A 26,080-nucleotide genomic window follows, 5' to 3' on the forward strand; every position below is an offset into this window, starting at 1 on the left:
ATACTAAAAGAATAGAAGAAAGGATTTCATCAGAAGGCTGGCTAAGAATAGAAAAAGAAAGAATGATAACAAAGGCTTGTGGCTCGGACTCTGTCACAGCTGACTGTGATTGGCCATTAGTTAGAAAAACCACATGAGACCAATCACAGATGCACCTGTTGCATTCCACAGCAGCAGATAATCATTGTTTGCATTTTGTTCCTGAGGCTTCTCAGCTTCTCAGGAGGAAAAATCCCAAGGAAAGGATTTTCCATGAAAGATGTTTGTGACACTCCTCTGCCAGAACCCTCTGGCTGCAGGAGCGGTCGGGGCCAGCAGCATCCCTGTAAGGCCAGGGAGCAATCAATCACTGGGGCTTCGTTAGGAGATGCATCCAAGGCAGATGCCTGACACAGCCAGTGTGCAGAGGTGACACAGAACTGACTCCAGCCACCAGGACTTGAGGGAGAGAAAAATCTGCATTTCCTAATCACATCACTCTGGTCAGAAGTCACTTGTTTTCAGCTCCACTCTGGGCATTTGCATGCTTGGATGGAAAATGTAATATTAACCATTGCCTCCCATCCCCGAGGAATCAGCCAGGACATAAAAAGGAGCAGCTACAGAGAGGGATGATTTTGGGGGGGGGGTGTAGATTCAGGAGCAGCTTAAAAACAGGGTGGAAAATCCAGCCCATCCATGGAATACCAGTTTGTGGTTCCCAGTAAAAGAAGAAACCAGGCACTGAAAAGAGACACACCTGTGAGATGTTCTCATTCCTGCGTGTGGCTGTAGCACTCACGTGTGTGCTGACAGGGCTGTGCATGGAGGGGTTGCTCTGTGGGACACACCTGTGTGACACAGGACAGGTGTGCGCCCCAGGAACACCTTAGGGTGTGTCTTTACACATGTCTGCATCCAGACAGACCAGAAGAGGCCTTAGTGAGACTGAAGGGAACACAGAGAGATTGTATTAACCATGGTGAGGTTGTAGAAACCACGCTGAGGATGAAGCATGGTGATGTTGTGGAGACCAATGAAGCTGTGGAGACTTGATTACCCTGTAGAGACTGTGGTGAGGTTGTAGAGACCATGGTGAGGTTAAAGACATCATGGTGAGGTTGTAGAGACCATGGTGAGGTTAAAGACATCATGGTGAAGTTGTAGAGACCATGGTGAGGTTAAAGACATCATGGTGAGGTTGCTCCTCTAGTGCAGCTTGAGGCCGTTTCCCCTTGTCCTGTCACTTCTTCCCCAGGAGCAGAACCCGGCCCCTACCTGGCTGCCTCCTCCTTTCATTGACTTGGAAACCCAGAAGGTGCCCCCTGAGCCTCCTTTTCTCCAGGCTGAGCCCCCCCAGCTCCTCTCATGCTCCAGCCCCTTCCCCTCTCTGTCCATGGTGTCCTGCTCCTGCCTGGGGGCTCAGGAGGTGCTGCAGGACGTGGTTCCATCAAGAGGCACCAGCCATTCCCACTTCCCTCTGATTCCTAGCACACGGGGCCCCTGTGCCAAGCATACCCCACAACAACTTGCACAGCAGCTGTAGGAAAGTAATTTGTCCATTATTTGATGCTCCAATGTCGGGACCCATGTTGGGCCTTGCTCAGGTGCTTCCTGAAGAAGCACATGAAGGAAAATCAGATTAGATATTGGGAAGAAATTATTCCCTGTGAGGGTGGGCAGGCCCTGGCACAGGGTGCCCAGAGCAGCTGTGGCTGCCCCTGGATCCCTGGCAGTGCCCAAGGCCAGGTGGGACAGGGCTGGGAGCAGCCTGGGACAGTGGGAGGTGTCCTGGACCATGGCAGGGGTGGAATGAGACAACCCGTAACATCATTTCCAAACCAAACCATCCTGGGATTCCAGGATATCCAGAAGCACATGGAGGTGAATGAGATGCTGTGGAGGCATCACACACATCCCAGCCCATCCTGCTGTCACTGATCTCTCTTCAAGGAGATCCCAGCTGCTCTCTCCGCTCCATCTGCAGCCTCCAAACAGCCACTGCAGGGGAGACAATAACACACTGAGCTCAAGGTGGGGGAGGGAAAAATTATTTTTAAAAAATTCAGCTGTTCTGGCATCCCATAAATCTCAATTTATTTGTCCTTTTCTCTTTATACAAGCATGAAGGGAAGCAAAACCATGTGTACTGAGCCTCCCTGGGGTCCCTTTCAGCATAGAGGGGGATGTTCAAGGCAAGATGCCTGCAGCCCTCAGCCACCTGTAGTGAGGAGAAGGGGCTTTGTGGAATTTAATTTAATTTTCCCCCTCAGGTTCTCTGTGGTGGGATCATTCACAATGATTTTTGCCCCCAGGAAGAGGAAGGTGCTGGAAGGGGAAGGAGGAGCTGGAGAGTAGAACAGAGGGAAGTGACCTGAGGGGTCTGGTGAGGGCAGGGTGGGCATGAGCCAGCAGTGCCCTGGCAGCACAAAGGCCACCGTGCCCTGGGGACATCAGGTGGGCCAGGGAGGGACTGTCCTGCTGTGCTGGGGCTGGGGCAGCCTCACCTCCTGTGCTGGGGGTGCTTTGGGTGCCACGATACAAAACAGACATGGAGCCATTAGAGAGCATCCAGAGCAGGCCGTGAGGATGGGAAAGGATCTGGAGGGGCCCTGAGGAGCAGCTGAGGGCACTGGGATTGTGCAGCTGGAGCAGAGGAGATGAGGGCAGAGCTCAGGGGCTGCAGCTCCTCCCAAGGGCAGCTCTGATCTCTGCCCTGGGACAGGGACAGGAGCCGGGGCACGGCTGGGGCTGGGCCAGGGCAGGGCAGGCTGAGATCAGGGAAAGGTTCTGCCCCAGAGGGTGCTGGCACTGCCCAGGGATGGGCACAGCCCCGAGGCTGCCAGAGCTCCCTGGGCAGCGCTGCCAGGGATGGACAGGGTGGGGTTGTTGGGGGTCTGGGCAGGGACAGGGGCTGGATTTGGGTCCCTCCAAATCAGGATGTTCTGTGATTTTCTAATTCTGTTTCTCAGGTGCCCCAAGCATGGGGGCTCCTCAGTGCCAGGGTTCAGCTCAGCAGGGCCCCGGGGCAGCTCCTCCCTCCATTGCCCTCACTCTGCTGTTGGTGTGGCCACGTCAGGGTGATGCTGTGGTGAGGTTGTGGTGATACTGTGGTGATGCCATGGTGATGCCATGGTGATGCACTGGTGATGCTGTGGTGATGTACTGGTGATGCTGTGGTGATGCTGTGAGGAGGTGAGACAGGTGCCCTGGTGAGGAGGTACCAGTGGCTGCTGTGGCAGGCAGCCCAGGGGTTGTGCCACTGCTCTCTGACTGCAGAGCACCCTGTCCAAACAGCGTGCCCTCCCTCCAAAGGCCCTGCAGGAAGGGTGTGGGTGCGGGCTTTGCTCCCAAACCCTGCAGGCTCTGCAGCCCCAACGTGTGCTGGGGTCTGCTGGCTGCCCTCCCTCAGGGCTTTGGGCACAGGGGGTGTCTCATTCCATCTCTTCAACCCAACATCTATTTCCTGCCTTGTTGTTGAAGCACTAATTGTGGGCTTTCTGTTGGTTTTGGATTTTATTTTGTTTCTGGAGCAGTTGCTCTGTTTTTCCTGAGCTCCCAGCAGGATTTGCTCAGGAGTTTGCCATCCACAGCACCTGGATTTGCTGTGCCCATAGCTGCAGAGAGGTGAGATTGGGATGCTCCCAGCCTTGGAGGATCCCAGGGATTTCTGTGATCATCTCTGTAACCTCTCCAAAGCTCTTGCTGAGTGGTGCTGCAGCTGCTTGGGTCACTGGGAGTTTTTAAAAGGTTTTTGCAGGTTCAGGAGTGCACAGCTCAGAGCAGGCAATGGATGCTGCTTCCCAAATCCCTGCACTTCAGCTGCTGTGCAGCATCTCCCATGCATGGGGTGATGGGACAGCCTGGGGGCTTTTCCCTCAGAGCAGTGGGAGTGGCAGGGCCTGTTTAACACCCCTTTTCTGATGGTTTAACATCCCTTTTCTGGCTGTTTAACACCCCTTTTCTGACTGCTTAACACCCCTTTTCTGATGGTTTAACATCCCTTTTCTGACTGCTTAACACCCCTTTTCTGACTGTTTAACACCCCTTTTTTGACTGCTTAACATCCCTTTTCTGACTGCTTAACATCCCTTTTCTGACTTTTTAACATCCCTTTTCTGACTGTTTAACATCCTATTGTATTTGCAGGAATCCCCATGGCAGGGAGGAATGATGTATCTGACTCCATGTTCTCAGAAGGCTAATTTATTGCTTTATAATACTGTATTATATTGAAGAATATTAAACTAACTACACTAAAGAATACAGAAACGATACTTACTGAATGTTAAAAAGATAATAATGAAAACTCCTGACTGTTTCCAGAGTCCTGACACAGCTTGGCCCTGATTGGCCAAAGAGTGAAAACAACTCCCAGCAGAATCCAATGGAACAATCACCTGTGGGTAAACAATCTCCAAACACATTCCACATGAGCACAACACAGGAGAAGCAAATGAGATAATTATTGTTTTCCTTTTCTCTGAGGCTTCTCAGCTTCCCAGGAGAAAAATCCTGGACAAAGGGATTTTTCAGAGAATGTGAATGTCACAACACCCCTTTTCTGACTAACACTCCCTTTCTGATTGTTTAACATCCCTTTTCTGACTGTTTAACATCCTCCTTCTGACTGTTCAACATCCCTCCTTCCCCCTCTTGGCACAGAACTTGTATCCAAATCTTCATTTTCCCTGGACTAGGACATTCACAACTTGTGTGCAGTAATTACACTCTCCATCGCTTTCCCATCAAGAAATAAATGGAAGAAAAGCACATCCCAAGGTAGCAGCACTGACCTTCATTTCGGAAGGTTAGTCACAGTCAGCTGGGCTATAATCCAGCCCTAAATTTACCCAAGACCTTGCTGTTCCCTCAGGCTGGTCACATGCTGAGATGGGGTGGGAGCTGATGGGGGAAGCACAAGTGCTCTGGGAGGTGTTTTCTGTGAGGAAGGGCTGGGGGAGGATTTTTGGGGTCCCTCTCTGCAGCAGGCAGTTCCTGATGTGTGCATCACTCTGTTGGTGGCTGTGAGAGCAGGAAAGTGTTGGGGTCCCCCTGAGGTCAGGCATTCAAAGTTCATTAATGCCATTCTCTTCCATGGCCTGGCAGTGCTGTGATGCTCCCTGTGTCTCCCTGAAATGTCAAATGTCACCTTTGCCTACTGATAATGGATAAACTTCTTTCCAAAGACTTTGCCTAAGGTGTGGTAACTTTGAGCATGGGCTTCCTTCACTCCCTCCCACGTAACTCTGAGGGATTAAATCCTCCCACCAGGGTTGGCAGTACTGGGATAAGCCTTGGGAAAGGTCAGCAGTTCTGTCCATTCCCTCCAGCACGTTCTCACCAGTCTCAGCAGCCTGCAGACATGGAATATTCCAGTCCATGGAATGCCAGGGAATGTGGTCACCAGTTTATTCCCCAGACCATTTAAAGCTTGCTGAGGGAATATCTGTTTTAAGGCCTTCAGCATGCCCCTGTGCTGTGCCTGATAGTCCAGGGAAAACCTTCCCTGCTCTGCTCTGATGCAGAGATGAGGGAGGTCCAGCATTTCTTGATGTTCCTTAGGGAACCTATAAACCCTCCTTTACAAAGGAACTCTGTCTCCACCTTCCAAAGTTATTCCTATTCTGCCCAAGAAGGGGATTTGGGGTCTGTGTGGGCCCAATCCTCCTTCCTTTGGCTGTGGAAGGGAGGGAGATGTTTCTGCCATTCCCTGAGAGAATGATTACAGAATGTTGAGGTGAAAGGCACTGTCTTCATCTGCTGTAAATCCAGCTGCATTCCTGCACCTCAGCTGCCCCAACACAATGTGCAGGGCAAGAAGTGGATCCTGGCATCTTTATTATCCCTCTAGACTTGCTCTGCACCACTTGCTGTCTTTGAAAGACGAGGGGTGGAAATAGATGGCCATGAGAATTGTGTTCAGCTATTTCATGAAAGTCATAATCATTTCTAATCTCGACGTGCAGGGACTGCATCACAGGGCCCAATCTGTCACCAAGATTGTCCTGCAGTTGCATTCAGCCAGAAGTAAAAACCCATCCAGAGACAGATATACAGGAAACAAGAGTGTCTGGGGCTGGGCAACTTTGTGATGATAGGAGAGCCCAGGTGCTGAGCACAAACCAGTCCTACAGATCAGAGATGGGAATGGAAGAAGGAGCAATTGATCTGTGGAGAAATTACTTGCTCCAAGTGTAGATGGAGAAGTTCCTTCTGTCCTCACTGCAGGCAGGGCTGGCAGTGCAATTCCCTGTGGGATGCCCACGGCATTGGAGAATCCCAGCATGGTTTGGGTTGAAAGGGAACTTAGAGACCATCCCATTCCACCTGCTGCCATGACCAGGGACACCTTCTACCAGACCAGGTCGCTCCAAGCCCTGTCCAACCTGGCCTTGGACACTTCCAGGGATGAGGAGGAGTTTCCTAAGACAGCAAGAGAGTCCCAAACAAGGGCATTTCATCTCGGCAGATGACAGGGGGTGACCAGAACTCTGCTCATCTCCTCCTGAAGGAGCCCTGGGAATTCATCCCTCAGCATTCAGGGCTGTGGGGACAGCAGGTATTCCACTTGTGCCATGGAGTCTCAGTGTGTCTGTCAGGCTTTAATGCAGATTGTTTAATGCAGATTGTTGTCTGTTTTCCCACACCAGGAGGGCTGAGTGCCCTTGGTGATGGGATCTGCCTGCCCAAAGAGCCTTCAGGCCCTGGTGTGAGTGCCCTCATGTGCTGCAGGACTCTCCTCTGGCAAGTCCCTGAGCTGGCAAAAGGGAAGGACGCTATTAGGGAGGCTGGAATCCCTCCAGCATCCGTGATCCTCTCATGTTTGCTCCCTGTGTGTTTGCCAAAAAGCACCCTTATTTATTTCATCAGCTAAATGCCGCAAACCAGATGCCTGAGTTCCATCAAGGCATTTAATGATGATGATCATTGCTCCCCCTGATGCAGTGTCTCCTAGCGAGGACGATGCCACAGCAGTGCACAGCTGTTGACCAATGGGGGCCTGTCTGTTTTCTTCAGTGTTTTATGGTACTTATCTTTTTTTTTTTTTTTTCTGCTAGGCCTCCTTTTTCTTCCTTCTTTTTTTTTTTTTTTCATTTTTTCTGCTGAGTTGCAGGAAGTTCTGAGGTGGAACGTGGCAGCTGTTTAATGGTGCAGGAAGGAGCCTGGCGAGGCAGATGAGCTCAGGGAGTGAGGAGAGCCTCCCTCTCCTCTGTAGTGCTGCAGAAAGTCTCCTGTGTGACACAAACGTGGTCCCACATCCTCCCAGAAGCAGAAAAAGGTTGTGGCTGCTCTTTCCTGATGCCAGCAGGGGTATATGTACAAATCACAAATGGGACAGGACTGCTGTGGAACGTGCCTTGAGCTGTTTTATTTTCCAGCATCAGTCTCATTCCATGGTTATGACAATGGGAAGATGCCAGCAGCTCACATCTCAGGCAGCAGACTAAGAATTTAATGTTACAACTTACTTTATAAGTTTTTTGACCAATCACACAAAGCAAAAGCACATTGACAGTAGTTCTGTCCAACCACTATAAGCACACATACCTTTGGTTAAAACAAGGCTTGCTTATTTCCAATACAATACCTGCTTGTAAGCCTTAAAACACAATGCACAGAGCTCCATTATTAAGCTTAGAACTTCCTAATATCTCACTAGATAAACTTTTCTGCAGCTTAGGGAGTTTTTCTAGACAAGCATTAATACAGACCATTGTTCTATTTGTCTTTACTTTTCTACAGTTTAAATAATTTTTCTGCTGACCCATCTCATGGCTGCTGCTTAGCTCTAATCACAGTTCTGCTGCCTCTGGGGCCTGCATCTTGCAGCTTTCCCAAAGCTGCAAATTCCCACAATTCCCCCTCTCTGTTCACCTAAAAAGAAACTTTCATAATCGTGTCGTTTATTACTTGCATTTCGTAGCTAAGCTGGGAGTAAATAACACAGATGAGTAAATAATAACAGACCGGGCTGCACGAGGAGGCTTTGGCACAGCCAGAAGGGAAGATTGATCCTAAGGGGTTTGTTCCTGGTGCAGAGCCGTGTTTTTCCTTGGCTGGATGCACCAAGATGAGCTTGAGAGGACACGAGGCAGGGCACAGATGTTGGGGAAGGCACACAGGGATAACTTGGCACAGGAAAGCTGCTCAGAGCCTGCATTTCCCAGCGGTGTGCTCCACTGTTCTGCTGAGCTGCTCTGCTGATCAGGATTGAGAACGGGCTGGGGACAGGTCAGGTTGCTTCATTTCATCTGGTGGCTCCACTGGGAAGGTGGGAGCAGGATCATGTCCTCATATCTCAGGGTGTTCCAGGATGGACAGGCTGCAGCTGGAGTAGAGACAGGCAGAGGCACTTCCCAAAAGTGACATCAGCCCTCAAGGCACCTCCCAAAAGGTGATATCAGCCCACAAGGAACTTCCCAAAAGGTGATATCAGCCCTCAAGGCAGTCCCCAAAGGTGATATCAGCCCACAAAGCACTTCCCAAAAGGTGATATCACCCAACAAGGCACTCCCCAAAAGTGATATCAGCCCTCAAGGCACTTCCCAAAAAGTGATATCAGCCCACAAGGCACTCCCCAAAGGGCAACACCAGCCTACAAGGAGGAAGTTTTCCCAGTGACAGTGGTGAGGCACAGGGTGCCCAGAGCAGCTGTGGCTGCCCCTGGATCCCTGGCAGTGCCCAAGGCCAGGCTGGGCAGGGCTTGGAGCAGCCTGGGACAGTGGAAGGTGTCCCTGCCATGGCAGGGGTGGCACTGGTGGCACTTCCAGGCTGCTGCCATCCTACAGGAGCCACATGTGGCTGTTCAACCCAGCTGTGGTGCCACCTTCCTGCTGGGACATGCTGTGAAACTTCTGGGGGTGTCTTAAGATCTCTTAAGAGACAATTAAGAATTTAAGTGTTGCTTTGATATTTGTTGAACAAAACACTGACACAACACACCAGGCTATTCGGGCTTGTTTTAACTTGCAGTTTAGGTTTCAAAAAAAAAAAAAAAAAAAAAAAAGAGTATGAAATGAATTAGCAAATTATTTTGATTGCTTTGTTCATTTTTCCAGCGAGAAAGTTACCCACCTGAAAAATACTGACTGGCTGCAGGCAGGAGCAGAATTTATTACCTGAGATAAATGGATCTGGGATAAAAGTCCTCTTTATTTTTTCATTTTAGCTGCAAAGGATGATATGCTTCTGTTCTGCTCTTTGTGCCCAAGATCAAATAAGAAGGAACTTTGCATAGGTGTGCCAATGCCTTTCAAGGGGAAGTTTCTCCCCCCACCCCAGCCTTCCTTTTCCTCCTGGAAGCAGCACCTTGGCCTGGAGATGAGAGCGGTGTTTGACGTCCTTTTCACAGTGATGCCAGCATGACTCTGAATCCCAGAACTGGCACTCATTCTGCGTTCCATCCGTGTGCACAGGCTCTGATCTCTCTACCTTGGCCTTGTTTTATTCCCTTTTTTCTTCCTTTCTTTGCCCATTTCTTTGGAACAGAAGGCTTTGTGGCAGAAGCCTTGTTTCATTTCCGCACAGGTCCCGAGGGGCGGCTGGCAGATCTCACGTGCAGGGTGTCAGCTGCATTAAATGAACATGCTCAGATCACTGTAAATCCCTATTTACACATAATAAACATGAGGATATAAAACACAGAGGAAATAATACATTATTGATTACAGCAGTGGCATGTAATGTCCTTTGAAAGGCGGGTGGCGCTTGCCCATCCATCAGCGCTCTGAACACAGATCCTCCTGTGTCACAGACACATTTTATGAAAATCCTTTCCTTAGGACTTTTTCTCCTGAGAAGCTGAGAGGCCTCAGGAAGAAAATGTAAACAATGATTATCTGCTGCTGTGGAATGCAACAGGTGCATCTGTGATTGGCCTCATGTGGTTGTTTCTAATTAATGCCCAATCACAGTCAGCTGGCTCAGACTCTCTGTCCCAGACACAAGCTTTTGTTATCATTCCATCTTTTTCTATTCTTTACTAGCCTTCTGATGAAATTCTTTCTTCTATTTTTTTAGTATAGTTTTAACATAATATATATCATAAAATAATAAATCAAGCCTTCTGAAACATGGAGTCAGATCCTCGTCTCTCCCCTCATCCTCAGACCCCCGTGAACACCACCACAGGGTGAATCCTTGGGGATTCAGCTCTGTGTGCCTGGCTGCCCTGTTCCCTGGGAGAGAGGATGGGCAGGAATGGGGAAAGGTGGCTTAGAGCTGTTGGCAGATAGAAGAGCAAAGGGAGATATCAGCCTACAAGGAAGAAGTTTTGACAGTGACAGTCATGAGGCCCTGGCACAGGTTGCCCAGAGCAGCTGTGGCTGCCCCTGCGTCCCTGGCAGTGTCCAAAGCCAGGCTGGAAGGGGCTTGGAGCAGCCTGGGACAGTGGAAGGTGTCCCTGTCCATAGCAGGGGGTGGCATTGAATAGGCTTTAAATTTTCTTCCAATGCAAACTTTGCTATGATATTTCCCCAAAATATCCCCTGCAGCCATGTCTTTTGGCATGTTGGAATTTTCCTTTAGGCAAGAAGGTGCTTGAAAAACATTTTACTACAGGCGCAGCCAGAACATTCAAATCTCATTGTCTATCCCACTCAGAGCAGACAATATCTCCCATAAGGAGTGGGTTATGGGGTCATGTCTATGTGTGAGCAAAATGAAAGTTTGGTGCAACACCTCAGGGGGTGCAGAGTCTTTTTTTGGGATTGGGAAGGATGGCTCACAAGCCCTGACATCACTCCTATGGCTATCAGTCCATGCACTCCAATACAAAAAGCGTGGTGGTTTTTTCTCTGTGTGGATGACTTTTTGTTAGGTTTTGTGGTTTTTGTTTTTTTTTTTAATGGTGATGTGCTCACCACCTGAGGTGCCCTATCAGCATCACTGCCCTGGCACTCGTGTTACAGTGATGAAGAGCAATATTTTGATGGTTGCTGAAATTGTAGGTGATGATTCCTTCCTTCTCAACAGCAGGCACCATTCCTCATCTCCCATGCGATTCATGAAATTCATTCCCTTGTTTTATCTCTGGCTGAGGTTGCAGGCGAGTGAGGTCGGTGAGGCTTGACAGGCATTTGGAATAGGTTTTGTTGGGTTTAAATGAGTTGAGAGTTCAAAGCCAGGCAGGTAATGGAGCGGTTCTGCTCCCCTTGTTCACTTTGAGAGGCTTGCAGACCCTGCTGCTCCTCACTGCTCTGCTTCAGAGGCAGCTGCTCCATCAGGGGAATCCTGAGGTGCAGCTGGGTTAGAGGGAGTGCAGGACAAGGGGGAACGGCTTCACACTGATGGGGGCAGGGTTAGGGGGGATATTGCTGATGCCTCAGGTTTTGGCTTTTGTATTTTTCACATTCTGTGCTGCTTTAGTGTGTGGGTCTGAGCTTCACATGAGGGGATGGTGAGCTCTGTGCACAGAGCAGGGAGACAAAACAATTCCTGCTCCAGCTGGGCACCAAGGACAAATGATCCCAATCTCAGGCCCAAAAGCACAAACAACATGGACTGAAGAGAGAAAAACAAGAAGGGCCTGCATAAGCTAAAGCTGGAATTGGACAATTAACTCCAATATACAAATGGAGCAGAACTGATCACAGTGACAGACCCCGTGCCCGGTCGTGCGTTTTGGGACCATTTTGGTTCATCTTGGGTGTAGCCCTGGCTGGGCTCTTGTGCTGCCCAAGGTGCATCCATTGAGGCCTTTTAATAAATCCCTGCGTTATTCTTTAAATCCATCCAGCCCCGTTCTAGGTCAGCCTTCTCAAAGCATCATTGGGAAGAAATCCTTCCCTGTGAGGGTGGGCAGGCCCTGGCACAGGGTGCCCAGAGCAGCTGTGGCTGCCCCTGGATCCCTGGCAGTCCCCAAGGCCATGTTGGAAGGGGCTTGGAGCAACCTGGGATAGTGGAAGTTGTCCCTGAGGATGGAATGAGATGACCTTTAAGGTCCCTTTCAACCCATCCTTTTCATGGTTCTAACAGAGCACCTTCATGACACATGGATCACTTGACTCTGCACATGGGGAAAGCTCCCTCTCCCACGAGCTGCCCCAGCCTTGGATCCAAGCTGTTTACTCACTCGTGGGAGCTCTGCAGTGAAAAAATATTAAAGTTCCCTTTTCCTGCAGCTTTTTTCCTCCAGGTATTTAATCTTAGTTTACAGATGAAATGTGCAGTGGAGAAAAAGATGCTAATCACACAGTTGCTGCACTCTGCTCCAGTCACTGAAAAATTTATTACCATCTGTCCTGGACTGGACAGGGCTGGAGCATCACCCTGCTAACAGCTTTGGAGCAGCAGCAGCAGAGAGACCCAACATCACAGCAGGGCACATCCCCAGCCCCTGGGGCCACCAGGGACCTCGCAGGGGCTGGTGCAGGAGAGCTGCACTTCCTAATCTGCTCTTGGCTCAGCTCTGAGGCAAAGTCTGGGCTGGGCTGGAAGCTTCCAGCACTTGGCTGTGAGTGTCACCAGCAGCTTCCTGGTGTTTCATGGTCAGAGGAGATTTTTATCAACCATTTGTCAACACTCTCAGGTGTCACCCTGGTTTTTTTAGATTTTCTAAGCCTTCTGATGTTGACATTCTTGTTGTGGACTTTCTCACACACTTTCTGTAAATAACTCATTGTTTTGCATTCCTTTATGGAGGAGGAGAAAGTTGATGGACTATTGGTTTGTCCAGTGTCATTGGAGAGGTGGCACTGTCACCCTCCAACCCACTGTCACTCTTGGAAAACTATAAATGTTGGAGTCAGAAAATAAACTTCCCTTTTCCTTCACCTTGAGAACAGTGGTGTGCACTTGGGTTTTTTCGTGTCCTCTAGTGAAACTCAGGCACCTGGTGGGATTCTTGGGGTGTCCAGTGCAGAGCCAGGAGATCAACTCAATCCTTGTGTGGGTCCCTTCCAACTCAGGACATTCTATGATTTAACTACTCAGCTCTTCCCTCTTTTTTTAGCCAGCTGTTGAGGTGTCATTATTTCACTCTCCCAGATACAGCATTATGTACATCCCTAACAGGTCCCTTCCCTGGCTGTAACAGGGCACATGGCTTTACATGATCAGGTTCTTTTAGGCTTTTATAAACCTGCAGCAGAAGGCAGGGTCAGAAATCAGACCAGAAATGGGATTTCTCTGCCTCCCAAAGAAAGGTGTTTGGCTGTGCAGCTTTCTGAGCATCTTGTAATATCAAACTGTCTTGGAAGTAAAGTGGTTTGATTTTTGGCCTGTCTCTGCCCTCAGTGGATTATTGGACTTACAGTTCAGAAAGACTCAAACTGCAGCTCCTGTGATGCATCTTAAATATACGATTTTCACTTGGCTTTTTGCAAGACCAATGTTTCTTCCTGGCAGATCCTCCTGTAACTGTATTTCCCCTCCAGCACCAGCAAGCCCAGCAGAATCTTGGAGCACACAACCATTCCATAAAGTCCCTCTCCTGTGGCTGTGTTTGCTTATGTCTTTTTTTTTTTTTTTTTTTTTTAACTTGGACTATTTTCATAAAACCTCACACCTTGGAGAACCCAAAACTGCTGAGCAAGGAGATAATCATCAGTGGTGCAAGGAGTGCTCGTGTCTCTCCTGCAGCAATTAGCAAACCTTAACGCAGCCTTGGCTCTCTTTCCAATTAAGCCCTGGCAAGCTGGAATGCACGATGTGCTAATGAAATGGGGAGTTTTGGAGCTCCTCTGCTGGCTGTTTGGAGGATATGGGAGCTTTCGGCTGTCTGCCTGAAACGAAGCCATTGAAAGTAATGGGCTGGACAATCTCACCCCATTACTTTTAATGGGATTGAGAGAGTGCACGGGGAGCAGCACTGGGGGAAGCAGGGGAGTTGTTTCCACACATCATCCAAGTTATGGCCAATGCTGGGAAAACGCACCCCTGGCAGCAGGAGCTGTGTGCAAGGACAGGGCTTGGCAGGGAGGGAGCAGGGAAGGTGATAAAGGCACCAGTGCCACCAGTCAGCCCTGATGGGGGCTGATTTTGGTCAGGGCACAAGGTCCTTTTGGTCCTTTGGTCACAAGGAGGGGAACTGCTGGATGGGAGAGATCCCTGCTGCTGGGTGAGGGAGATCTCACTGCTGGATGTGGGAGATCCCATTGCTGGATGGAGGAGATCCCATTGCTGGATATGGGAGAGCTCCCATTGTTGGATATGGGAGATCCCATTGCTGGATATGGGAGAGATCCCATTGCTGGATATGGGAGAGATCCCATTGTTGGATGTAGGAGATCCCATTGCTGGATATGGGAGAGATCCCATTGCTGGATGTGGGAGATCCCATTGCTGAATATGGGAGATCCCATTGCTGGATATGGGAGAGATCCCATTGTTGGATGTAGGAGATCCCATTGCTGGGTGAGGGAGATCCCATTGCTGGGTGTGGGAGATCCCATTGCTGGATGGAGGAGATCCCATTGTTGGGTGTGGGAGAGATCCCATTGCTGGATATGGGAGATCCCATTGATGGATATGGGAGAGATCCCAGTGCTGGATATGGGAGAGATCCCATTGCTGGATATGGGAGAGATCCCATTGTTGGATGTAGGAGATCCCATTGCTGGATATGGGAGAGATCCCATTGCTGGATGTAGGAGATCCCATTGATGGCTGGGAGAGATCCCATTGCTGGGTGAGGGAGATCCCATTGATGGATATGGGACATCCCATTGCTGGGTGTGGGAGATCCCATTGATGGATATGGGAGATCCCCACAGCTGGATGGAGGAGATCCCATTGCTGAATGGGGGAAATCCCACTGTTGGGTGAGAGAGAATCCATTGCTGGATGTGCTGGATGGGGGAGATCCCATTGCTGGGTGAGGGGCACTCCTGCTGCTCCATGTGGGAGATCCCTGCTGCTGGGTGGGAGATTCCTGCTTTGTGCCTGCTTTGGTCCCTCCCTCACACCCATCTTCCCTCCCTTGTACCATCTTCCCTGGTTTACCTTCCTGCCCCTGACCTGTGCTACTTGCACCTTCAGAAGTGGAAGCAGGGTTTAGTGTGATGTGATTTCAATGATTTCAGCTGAGGCAGCTGAGCATGGCTGGCAAAGCGTTTGCATGGAGATCCAGTTAAAGGGACCAAGTGCAGAAATTGTGAGTTTTCAGGTCAATTAGGAAACTGAAAATGCTCGAAAAGGGGGAGGGATGGTCATGAGACACAAATATCACAGAAGATTTAGGCTGAATGCTGCAGCCTGAAGCTGCTGTGGATGCTCAGTGTCTCTGGTGTCCTCTCTGGAGCTGGCCAGGGTGAGCAGTGCCAGGGCAGGGTGAGCTGAAGCAGCCCAGCCTGAGGGTGCTGCTGTGGGTGCCTGCATGGCCTGGGGGCTGCATTTGTTTCTTGGACGTGGAAGGAGCAGGGTCTGGAGAGGGCAGCAATCAGCCTCCCACAGCCTGAGATTTGCCCACTCACTTTCCTTTCTCCTCCGGCTGAGCGTGGCCAAAGCCTTCCCTGCCAGTGCCTTGAACCTCAATACCTCAATCAAAGCAGAAAGGGAGTGTGGTGATGAGATAATCCCTCAAATCTTATGGCTTTCTCTCTGTAATTGGTGCCTTGTTCCTTGGTGGAGAGTTGGGGCCTGTTTTCATGCTGCCCCTTCCATTTAGCACCACAGCAGGGACTGCAGCAAATGCACCTCCAAGTGGGATGAACCTGGAATTGCTTCTTCCTTGGCCAGTTTACTCATCTGTGATGGTTTGGTGACACCACCACAAGGTTCCCCAAGCTGTTTAGGAACCTCAGCTCCCATTCAAATTCCTGGGAAGTAATTCAAGTTTGGATATCTGAGGAGGAAATGGGGATTAACCTGTGCCCTAAGTTACACATTCACATCACTGATCCCTTTCATCTTGGAGAGGAGACAGCACAGCAAGGACTGGTCACAGCAGGTCTCCTGCCCCTTCCCACCTCACAGACAGGAAGGCAGCTAAAAGAGATGGCTGGGAGTTGCCAAGGAGAGGAAAAATGAAATAGAAGCTGAAGATCAGAAATATTTTTAAAACGCCTCAGATGCAGAAGAATTGCAGCCGTGCTGTGAGGTAACCAGCAAATAGAATTTAATTATACAAAACACAGGAGTAATGGAGCTTGTGAGGCTGGAGTGTGATTTCCCAGTAATAGGAGGACAGCAGGGATCCCTGCTTGGGCTGTGTGTGTGTTCACAGAGAGCAGGATGGTGCTGCAGGGCTTTCCCTGCCTCAGAAGGAAGGGATGGGCACAGCTCCTCCAGCTTGGACCAGCTGGGTTCTTCTTGGGGTGGGCAGCACGTGCAGCCTTTGGAGCAGCTGGCAATGGCGGTTTCTGGATCAGGAGCAGGAGAATCTGGGGCACATGGGCTCAAAGGCAGTGGCTGAGGTCAGGCAGAGGAAAGCTGTGATCCCAGCACGTCTCCAAGGGCAGAAGTGGTTTGTGCTTCCCAGTGCTGCTGTCCATCTTCCAGACTTGTAAGAAGGATGGCGTAGGCAGAAACACATCCAAGGTGGGAGGTGTGAGGAGCCATTGTTGATCCAGAGCACGGCTGTAGATGTGACCTTTACGGTTCTGTGGGTTTATTTTTATTATTTTTCTCTCCAGCTTATCCACAATCTGTCAGAGCAGCGTGGGGACTTCCAGGGTTTATTGCAAAGTGTTTCCATTGCCATGTTCTCCTCTCAGTTGAGCTTGTTTTATTGTGTTGGATATTCACCTTAGGGAGTTTGTTGGTTTGTTTGTTTGGTTGGGTTTTGTTTGGTTGGGTTTTGTTTGTTTGTTTGTTTGTTTGTTTGTTTTTACAAGGTGCTCTGGGTGGGGAGTGAGGCAGGGACACTCTTGTTGTTGTGAGGAGCTCTGGACCTGCATGTAAATGTGGCTCTCTGAGTGACAAACAATGTTATTTATTCCACCATGAGATGTTCCCACCAGGCCCCAGGATAATGTGCTGTGGCTGTGGCTGATGCTGCTTGGGTTGGGGTGGGACACACAGGGGTCCTTCAGCAGGAGCAAAGAATGGTGCTGGGGCTTTCAATGAAAGGAGAAGCCCCAGTGAAATCAGGCCTTCAGAGAAAACACTGCACTCTTAAGGAATCAAAATGTGTGGATTTTGTGTCTTTCTCCCTGTCATTTTTGTTCTGGGCTAGTTTTAGACCATCTCAGTCTCACACTCCCTGCTGTTGAAAGCCCTCCCAGTTTGCAGGAGCACATCCTGATCCAATCGCTGGAGATGGAGCAGGAGGGCTCAACACAGCTTCAGACCGGCTCAATCCATCTCCCAAACTCCCCTTCCCCTGCAGCCCCCCCAGTTCACACAGACCCCTTGTGCTGCACGCACTGGGGCTTTTTCAGTCTCTGGGCCATGGCCCCATTAAAGCATTTTATTTCTCTGGAGAGCTTGGTTTCAGGGGCTGACCTGGGCAAACCCTAGGAGACACTGGGGAATGCATGGCCAGGTGCTTGCCTGTTGCTTTAATTTCCCTGGAAGGCTTATCCCAGCCCTTCCTGAGCTCACTGCACTGGAACAGAGCATTTGAAGAACTGGCTGGAGCAGCAGGTACAAGGGGCTGGAGTGGAGCAGGTTCATCCTCTTGGAGTGCAGGTCAGAGCCACCAGCAGGGGAATTGGTTGAACAACTCAGGAACCTCTCAAGGAGGATCTGAGCTCCAGGGCTGCAGCCAGGCCAGGAGCACCAGAGGGGCTGAGCCAGGCTGAGCCAGAGCAGCTCTTGAGAAATCCTCCAAAACTTGTGTGAACTGGGGGGAAATGCTGGAGCTACCCCTGCATCCCGGGAGATTGTGGAAGGAAACACCAACCCCACGAGAGTGGAGCCTTCAGAACGGGGGTAAGGAGGGAGCAGGTGCACCCCAAACTCCCATGGGACTGCTGATTGAATTTGGGATCGTAGGCAGCCCCACCAGCCTTTTTCAATGCCTGGCTGTGTTTTTTGCCGTGATTCTCTGACTGTGTAGGGTACCTGAATTTGGGATCATGGGCAGCCCCACCAGCCCTCTCCAATACCTGGCTGTGGGGTTTTTTTGCCATGATGCTCTGACTGTGTGGGGTACGTGACCCAGCTCTCAGCAGAGCCAACAGGACTGGGTTTGATATTCAGTAGTGAAAAAAAACAGATTGTTTCTATATAACCTTTTATTTGGTTTCCTTTCAAGTAAAACCCTGTGTGTAGAAGTTATAACTTTTATAGTAGGAAATACAGCAAAAATACTTTTTCCTGCACATGAGGTGTAGTTAAGCTGTGGGAGTTGCTGCCCCAAGGCCTTAACAAAGCATTTTGGACAATTTGACCAGTGTAGAGACATGCCTGTGCACACAAAGCCGTGGAAGCTGTTTGTGTGGGAAGGTTCAAGTACCAACAGCCACCTTACTCTGGGGTGAATTGGTTTTCCTACTGCAGCTCCATCAGATTTCTTAACTTCAGGAAAAGGAAAAAAAAAATAAATCCAAAGAATGACTGGATTTGAGGTTTGTGAAGATTTTTCCTCACTTGTCAGATGCTCCCCAAATTGGACATGTTTGTGAGAGGTTCAGAAAAAGTGCATCAGCCATGAAGGGCTGGGGAGGAGAGTGGGGAATACAGACAGATTCAGTTCTGAACTTTAGGGACCAAAGGCTCTGTGTTGCCACTAGAGAAAAAAAGCCTCTTCAAAACACTCCAGTGCTGAGTTACAACTTGGAGGTGCCTCTTTTCCCTTCATTAGCCAGGGAACACAGGGATATCATTCTCTTTGCTCAGCAGCACAAATCCCTCTTCTTTCTTTCCCCTCCTGCCAGTTGTGTTTCCTGCTAAGAACAACTTTTAATTGTCTGGTACCAGGGCAGAGCTTGTTCCTGGGGAGAGCTGCCTCCTGGGTGTTTCTCTGCTCTTCCTCTTGAAGCTTCCAGTGCTGCTGCCTTTCAAGGCACCTGGAAAGCTGAATTCCAATATTCAAGGCATGTACCTGTCCAAAGTTGCTTGTCCCAAAAAATGCCTTCCTGGGTTATGGAGACTCTGGTTTTCCACTGGGTTGAAAGAAGCATAGCGAAAATCAGCACATCCAAGCTTTCCTGTCTTTTTTCCATTATGGTTTTTAACCCAAAAGAAATGTTTGAGAGAAGTTTTAAGGATCCTCCAGATCTTCATTCTTCAAATTCCCAGTAGGGACAACAAGCCCTGGGACTGGTTTGTGCTGTTGCTCTTCCCAAATGTAGGTACGTGCCTCTCCAGTGGTGTTTAAGAAAAATTTAGGTCTTACAGCTCTACCTAGAAGTTCTTACAGACCTACCAAGAGGTTCTTAGACCTATCAAGAGGTTCTACACAGGGCTTCAGTTTTGGGGAGCTTTCTCTCACTGTGCAAATTTGAGCTTTCCTCTCCAAGGTCCTCACCCTGTACAGCAATAGGAGAGGATATTGGAATGATAAATTCTTCATCCAGAACTGGCTCCTGAATGGGGACAGTTTCCCACAAGCCCTGTGGATGTCCTTCTCTCTTTCCAGGTCTGTGGGCTGTGGGAGAAGAGCCAGTTGTGTTTTCCATCTCGGAGCAATGAGCTGGCAAACATCTCTGCTCCATCTGTTTTCTTTCATTGATGGATTCTTTAAAGTCAGATTGTGGTCCCACAGGGACATACTCAACTAATCCTCTGCTTTTAAGATTTTATTTGTGCAATAAATGGATGACAAGGTGGTTTGCGAGTACATAATACAATAAATGGGTTTATAAATGCAACTTTTTTGCAGAGCACTGTAGAATAAAATACAATACCAGTCCAGCATTTAACACTGATCTCTGCTTCATTCATATTTCAAACAGTAATGTGCCCATTTTCTCATCTGGGAAGCCTCTTAGTTTTTTTAATACATTTTTATAAATTAACCAGGCACAGATTTAATAATAACATGAATTTGTATGGCTTTTTTCATCTCTGAAGATCTTGGATTGCTCTGCAGACTTAACAGTGTAATATAGGAATTCTGTGCCAAAGGATCTGTTTGCTCTCTGCCAAATGGCAGCAGGAGTTTGGATGGCTCAGGAATGCTCATGGACGCAAATAACATCAAGGGGGGAAGCTTGAACCCAGCACTGATGGCAGAGAACTTGGAGGAAAGGTGATCCATGGCTGCCCAGGGCAGGGTCCTCTGAAAAAGAGGTTACAGGGACATTTGGGATGGTTCAGAGTAAATCAAAATGATGAAAAACAAAGAAAATGCTCCTTCACCTATTTCTTCAAACTTTTGGGATGCAGCATCCCCGGACACAGCGAAGCCAAGAGCATGGAAAACCCTGGGAGATCAGGATTTTCTGTCCATATTGCTTCTTTACCAAGGCACCCATGTACCACAGGGAACTGCGTCCACCAGGGCAGGAAACTCCTGAGTGGGAGGAAGAGGATTCTCCATCAAAATCTCTTAGATTTGGTCAGGTAGGATCTTCTCCTTGCTGGCCAACTTAGGAACATGTCAAGCTTCTTTCCTTGGAGAATTTCATGCTCTTTGAAGAGTTCCCAGCTGAATTCTTTGCTTCTGGGATCTCCAGGTGAGATAAGGCTTTTCCAGCCCTCTGCCTTGCCCAGTTTCCACATTCTGGTGTCACTGACTGTAGGATATCTACCATGGAGGTTGCCCATTCCCCATCCCAGAAAGTAGAGTTAAACTCATGGATATAACACGCAATTAGAAAAAATATTTACAGGTAGCAAATTGCCATCACTGTAGAAGGAAAACACGACAAAATGGAAACGTGATATTTATGTTAATACAAAGTTTTAAAAATTTAATTTTAGAGACCAGCTGTTTCTGCTTCTCTTATAAGAGTTTAATTGGTATATAATAGCATAGTTAATTAAATACAAATCAATAGTTTAAACCAGCTAATTGATATTTAATATGTATGGGAAAATATAACTTAGTTGTAATATCATTAGCTCAATATTAAATAAGCAATGGAATTGCAATTATGCCTTTACAACGATTATAAAGTTTATCGTTCTTTAATAAACTTGCAATTAGACAGGGTGAGCTGAAAAATTATTAAACAGGTATTATTGGGCTATTAAATGTTTATTATCATTCCTGGTGGGATACAGCTACACAATAGTACATATTATGATTATGTTAATAAACCCTTATTACAGCTTTGCAGCTTTAGCCTTTAGTGCACCGGTGATCTGATATTTCCTTCCCTTCCTGAGTGGTGAGGGAAGGAATTGCCTTGAAATTGAGAAAAGAAATGCCCTACAATGAAAGAACTGAGGAAAAAGCAGAAGTAATCTGTAGAAATGGCCAGCACTAAGAGATCTTTCTTCCTAAGTATCTTTCCCCTCTGTTTCCCAGGGTGAGGATCCCTTGATCCCTTTCTCAAAGTCTCCAAGGTCTGTCTCTTTTAAGTGGCTTTTGCTTCATTGTCACTGGCAATTCGTGGCTTGAAGTTGCTCTTGCTTTGCCCAGTGAGTGGCTCTTCTGCCAGTTTGGGGGTGAATTAATGCAGGTACTTCTGAGAGGGTCAAAACCATGGTTCTGCTGGGTGTTTTGCAACCAGGATACCTCAGATCCCACTTCATCACAGTGTGTGAGATGATCAACTTCAGCTCTAACTACTTTTGCCATGCTGAGAAATTCAATTATCATCACAAGCAAATGGATGGGATTGATTTGGGGGAGATGAGAACACGCAAGGGTTAAAACATTCTGGTTTTGGTGTGTCTCAGCAGCACCCCTAAAGCCAAGACATTTAAAATGCTGGATATCTGCTTAACTCTTTTAGCTTTAGGTTGCCACTAAAAGCCAAAATGGTGAGACATCCTTAGGCAGCAGAATCATCTTGAAGTATTTTACCTTTTAAAGGCACTCTCAAGTATTTAAAGGTGCCTTTAGCTATAAAGATTTTTGCATGTTCTCACAAATTTATGGTATGAATTATTATAATGCAGTGCTTTTGTACAGCTCCTTTCATCATGGGATATCAAAGTGGTTTATAAGTGTTAATTATAGCACCCCTTGGGGAGGCAGACGGGAGCCAGGCACCCACAGCAGCCTGCTGAGCCAGGCTGCAGAGAGGCAGGAACCCACATTTCACTGGAATCCAGCCCAGCCTGAGCCTTCCGCCCTCTCTGAGGCACCTGGGACCTGTGGGGCAGCACAGCCACTGCCCCACAGCAGAGCCCCTGCCCACAGCCTCCTTTTTGGGAGCTTTCTGCTCACTGCAAGGGGCAGGTGAGAGCTGGACACCTGAGTGGTGGGATTGTCCTGGGATGCTGCAGCTCCTGCTGCCACCAGCACTGCCCTGGCCTGGGCTGCTCTGGGGCCACCACCATCATCATCAGGAGCTGTAGCTGCTGGGGTGAGGCCAGAGAGGCCATGGAGCTGCTCCAGGGCTGAGCCCCTCTGCTCTGGAGCCAGGCTGGGAGAGCCAGAGAGGAAAATGCTCTGAGGAGAACTCAGAGCCCCTGGCAGGGCCTGAAGGGGACTCCATCCCAGAGCTCAGCTGGTTTCTCTCCAGGCAGTAACACGGGGCCTGACAGAGACAGGAGCTGCAAATCAGACTGTTGGAGAAAGGATGCTCAGGCTCTGGGAGGAAAAAATATTCTGAGTTCCTCTCTTCTCCACTGGAGAAATGGAGGGGTATGGTGGGATGGATGATGAGGGGTGGGACATCAGAGAGACATGGAGCTGCTGAGGTGAGTCCAGAGAGGCCATGGAGCTGCTCCAGGGCTGGAGCCCCTCTGCTCTGGAGCCAGGCTGAGAGAGCTGGGGGTGCTCAGCTGGAGAGGAGAAGGCTCCAGGGAGAGCTCAGAGCCCCTGCCAGGGCCTGAAGGGGCTCCAGGAGAGCTGGAGAGGGACTGGGGACAAGGGATGGAGGGACAGGACACAGGGAATGGCTCCCACTGCCAGAGGGCAGGGCTGGATGGGATATTGGGAACTGGGAATTGTTCCCTGTAAGGGTGGGCAGGCCCTGGCACAGGGTGCCCAGAGCAGCTGTGGCTGCCCCTGGATCCCTGGCAGTGCCCAAGGCCAGGCTGGACAGGGCTGGGAGCAGCCTGGGACAGGGGAAGGTATCCCTGCCCATGGCAGGGTCCTTAAGGCCCATTCCCACCCAAACCATTCCATGATCTTGGTGATGTTTGTGCTCATGGTGTGTGCAGGGGTGGCTGGCCCACTCAGCCCAGGTCTGTGTCCAGGAAAACCCACCCAGCATCCACTCACAGGCCCCGTGTGCACGTCTGAGCAAGCAGAGCTGGCTCACTCAGCTGCACTGTGGGCTCTGCTGCCTTGTCTGACACTAATCTAATTGTGTTGTTTTAATTACTTTGATACCTTGGTGCTCGTTGGAGGCTCAATAGCAATCGATGTGGTTTTGTTTTCCTATCAATAAAGACATGAAGGTTCTCACCTGCTGTGCTGGCTCTGTGCTGTGGGCCCTGGGGGCTCAGGCAGGCTCTGCCCAGCACCGAGTGTGAGTCCTCACAGGATCCTCATGGAACCTCCCCCAAGGGCAGCAAGGTCTTATCGACCCTCCTTATCAGCCAGGGCTGAGGGAGGCAGCTGAGCTGGCTGTCCCTGCAGTCAGAGGCATCCAACACCTACAGGCCAACACCTTTCTGGGTGTGTTTGTGGTGGAGCACTTGGTGCAGACCATGGTGGAGCACGTTATCTCTGTCCCAGAGAGCAGGAGAACTGGCTTTCACCATCAGACCTGGACAATAGCTGCTCATTACTCCTTCCTGCTAATTCAAGAAACCACTGAGAGCTCTGGTGGTTGAGTCATCTGCCCTGATCTTTAGACATCTTCACCTGAGTTAGTCACCAGCTTTTATGGCTAATGAGGGAGTTACAAGCACCCTCAAAGACACTGTGAAAGGTGGAGTCACATTCTGGAGGTGCCTGTTTCTCTCTGGGGCATTCCCTCCAGGACAAGGCGAATTAAATTTCAGCTTACTCTGATTATTTCAAGAGACTTGCCTTTGTCTGAGCATCAGCCTCAGTGGATTGACATGTGTGATTTGTTTTGGTTAGATGCCTTAGGACCAGAAGCCTCCTGCAAGGTGGACCCCTGTATAATGCTAGAGAAAGTGCTTTAACTGGGCTTCTGTGTGGCATCAAAAGAAGTCTGGTTTTTCCTAGGTTTACGCTCAAATTCTGCTTCATACTGTGCACAAGAGGAGGATGTAAGCACTCTGCTGGGATGCCGCGGCAGCGAGCACTGCTAGGGAGGGATTCTCTATGTCTGGGTCTGTCACCATGATATTTTCTGAAAAATCCCTTTGCCAGGATTTTTCTCCTGAGAAGCTGAGAAGCCTCAGACGAAAAGAAAAACAATAATTATCTGCTGCTCTGGAATGCAACAGGTGCATCTTTAATTGGTCCATGTTGGTTGTTTCTAATTAATGGCCAATCACAGTCAGCTGGCTCAGACTCTCTGAGAGTCAGGAGCTTTTGTTATCATTCCTTTCTATTCTTAGCTAGCCTTCTGATGAAATCCTTTCTTCTATTCTTCTAGTACAGTTTTAATATATCATTTTCTTCTAAAATAATATATATTATAAAATAATAAATCAGCCTTCTGAAACATGGGGTCAACATTCTCATCTCTTCCCTCGTCCTGAGACCCCTGCGAACACCACCACATGGGTCGGGGGATCTTCCCTCATCTCATCACATCACACTTCCCTCTTCCTCTGGACACGATCCAGATCTGCGATTCAGCCCCAAATTTGCCTCGTGGCACTGACAGCCAAGCTTGCCAGGCAGGTCCTGCTTCACTCTCTAGGCCCCGGTCCCGCCACCTTGATATTTTCTGAAAAATCCCTTTTAGTATAGTTTGAATATATAATTTTCTTTTAATACAATATGTATCATAAAATAATAAATCAGCCTTCTGAACCATGGAGTCAAGAGTCTCATCTCTTCCCTCATCCTGGGACCCCGGCGAACACCGCCACATTGGTCTGTGGATCTTCCCTCATCACATCACATCACATCACATCACATCACATCACATCACATCACATCACACTTCCCTCTTCCTCTGGACACGATCCAGATCGATTCAGCCCCAAATTTGCCTCGTGGCACTGAAATCCGAGCTTGCCAGGCAGGTCCTGCTCTGCTCTCCAGGCTCCAGTCCCGCTGCCTTCCCCTCCTGCGAGCGAGCGAGCGGCACAACTCCACAGAGGGGGCTCTGCACAGTCCACAGCCACATTAAGTAAACATCAAAGGGGCTTTGATCAGCAGGGCTCTGCAGAGCACAGAAGCCCCTGAGGAGCTCTGCAGGTCCACAGGCAGCGTTGGGGACATGGTACCTTAATTTTCTGCACTGTGACACAGGAGGATTTGTTTGAAGAACGAGAGCTCTCTGCCTCTCTGAGATGCGCACGGGGAGAGCGCCTGTGCTCGCAGCCTACTTCTGGAAAAACCCACGCTCAGATCTCTCTGTTTGTTACCAAGAGTCAAAAAGCCCCATTAACAAATGAAGGCATCAAAGGCCTGTGCCTCCTCAGACTCTGGCTCTCTCCTGCTCACAGGGTCACTTGCTTGCTTCTAAAGAGCAAGATTCCTCAGGCCAGAATTCTCTTCCCTACTGAGGCCCATTTCCAGTTTCACTTTGCTGCCCACTAAGGGAGAAAGGGATGAGAGAGTCCTGTTGCGGCAACATGCTGCTGTGGAAGAAGATGCAGCTCATTGCCTCACTTGGAATAGAGGAGAGCTTAAGGACAGGCATGGGAGGGGATGCTGACCCTCCTGTCTTTAGATACAGTCTTGGGGCCCAGCCAAGCTCAGCTCTGTGAGGCTGACCAAAGACTTCAGTTAGGTGCCCACCTTCCTGGCGCTTCTCCTGTAGGGTGTCTCCAGCAGGACTTGCTCCCTGCAGCAGCCCCAGGTGCTTGCTCCTGTCCTCAGCCCAGTCTAACCCCACGCTCTCTTCTCTTGCAGAACTGGGGCTCCCAGGAAGAGGATGCTGCCTAGTACTGGGGTTCATGTACAAGGAGAAGTACCGCAGGATGACTGAAGGTGAGCAGTTCCCTCACCTTCTCTCCTTCTTCTTCCTCTTTAGCAATCTCATTGTGAGGGGCTTCACCTCTGAGGGCATGCTGGGTTCTTGTTCCCACCCAGGAGAAAATCCTGCTTCCCCTT

At 49.3% G+C, this 26,080-nt stretch overlaps 1 protein-coding gene across 3 annotated transcripts in view; it reads left to right on the forward strand.

The window, feature by feature from the left end:
• Positions 1–26,080, forward strand: part of KIRREL3 (kirre like nephrin family adhesion molecule 3) — a 414,805-nt gene that overhangs the window by 245,250 nt on the left and 143,475 nt on the right. For 2 of the 3 annotated variants that reach the window (XM_058041431.1, XM_058041433.1), the window contains exon 2: positions 25,880–25,957. The exons of the other annotated variant lie outside the window; for it this stretch is intronic. In XM_058041431.1, the coding sequence (XP_057897414.1) occupies positions 25,880–25,957 (78 nt within the window). The remainder of the gene's footprint in view (positions 1–25,879; positions 25,958–26,080) is intronic. 3 annotated transcript variants of the gene reach the window in all.

Source organism: Melospiza georgiana, chromosome 27, assembly GCF_028018845.1.
Source record: "Melospiza georgiana isolate bMelGeo1 chromosome 27, bMelGeo1.pri, whole genome shotgun sequence".
NCBI lineage: Eukaryota > Metazoa > Chordata > Aves > Passeriformes > Passerellidae > Melospiza > Melospiza georgiana.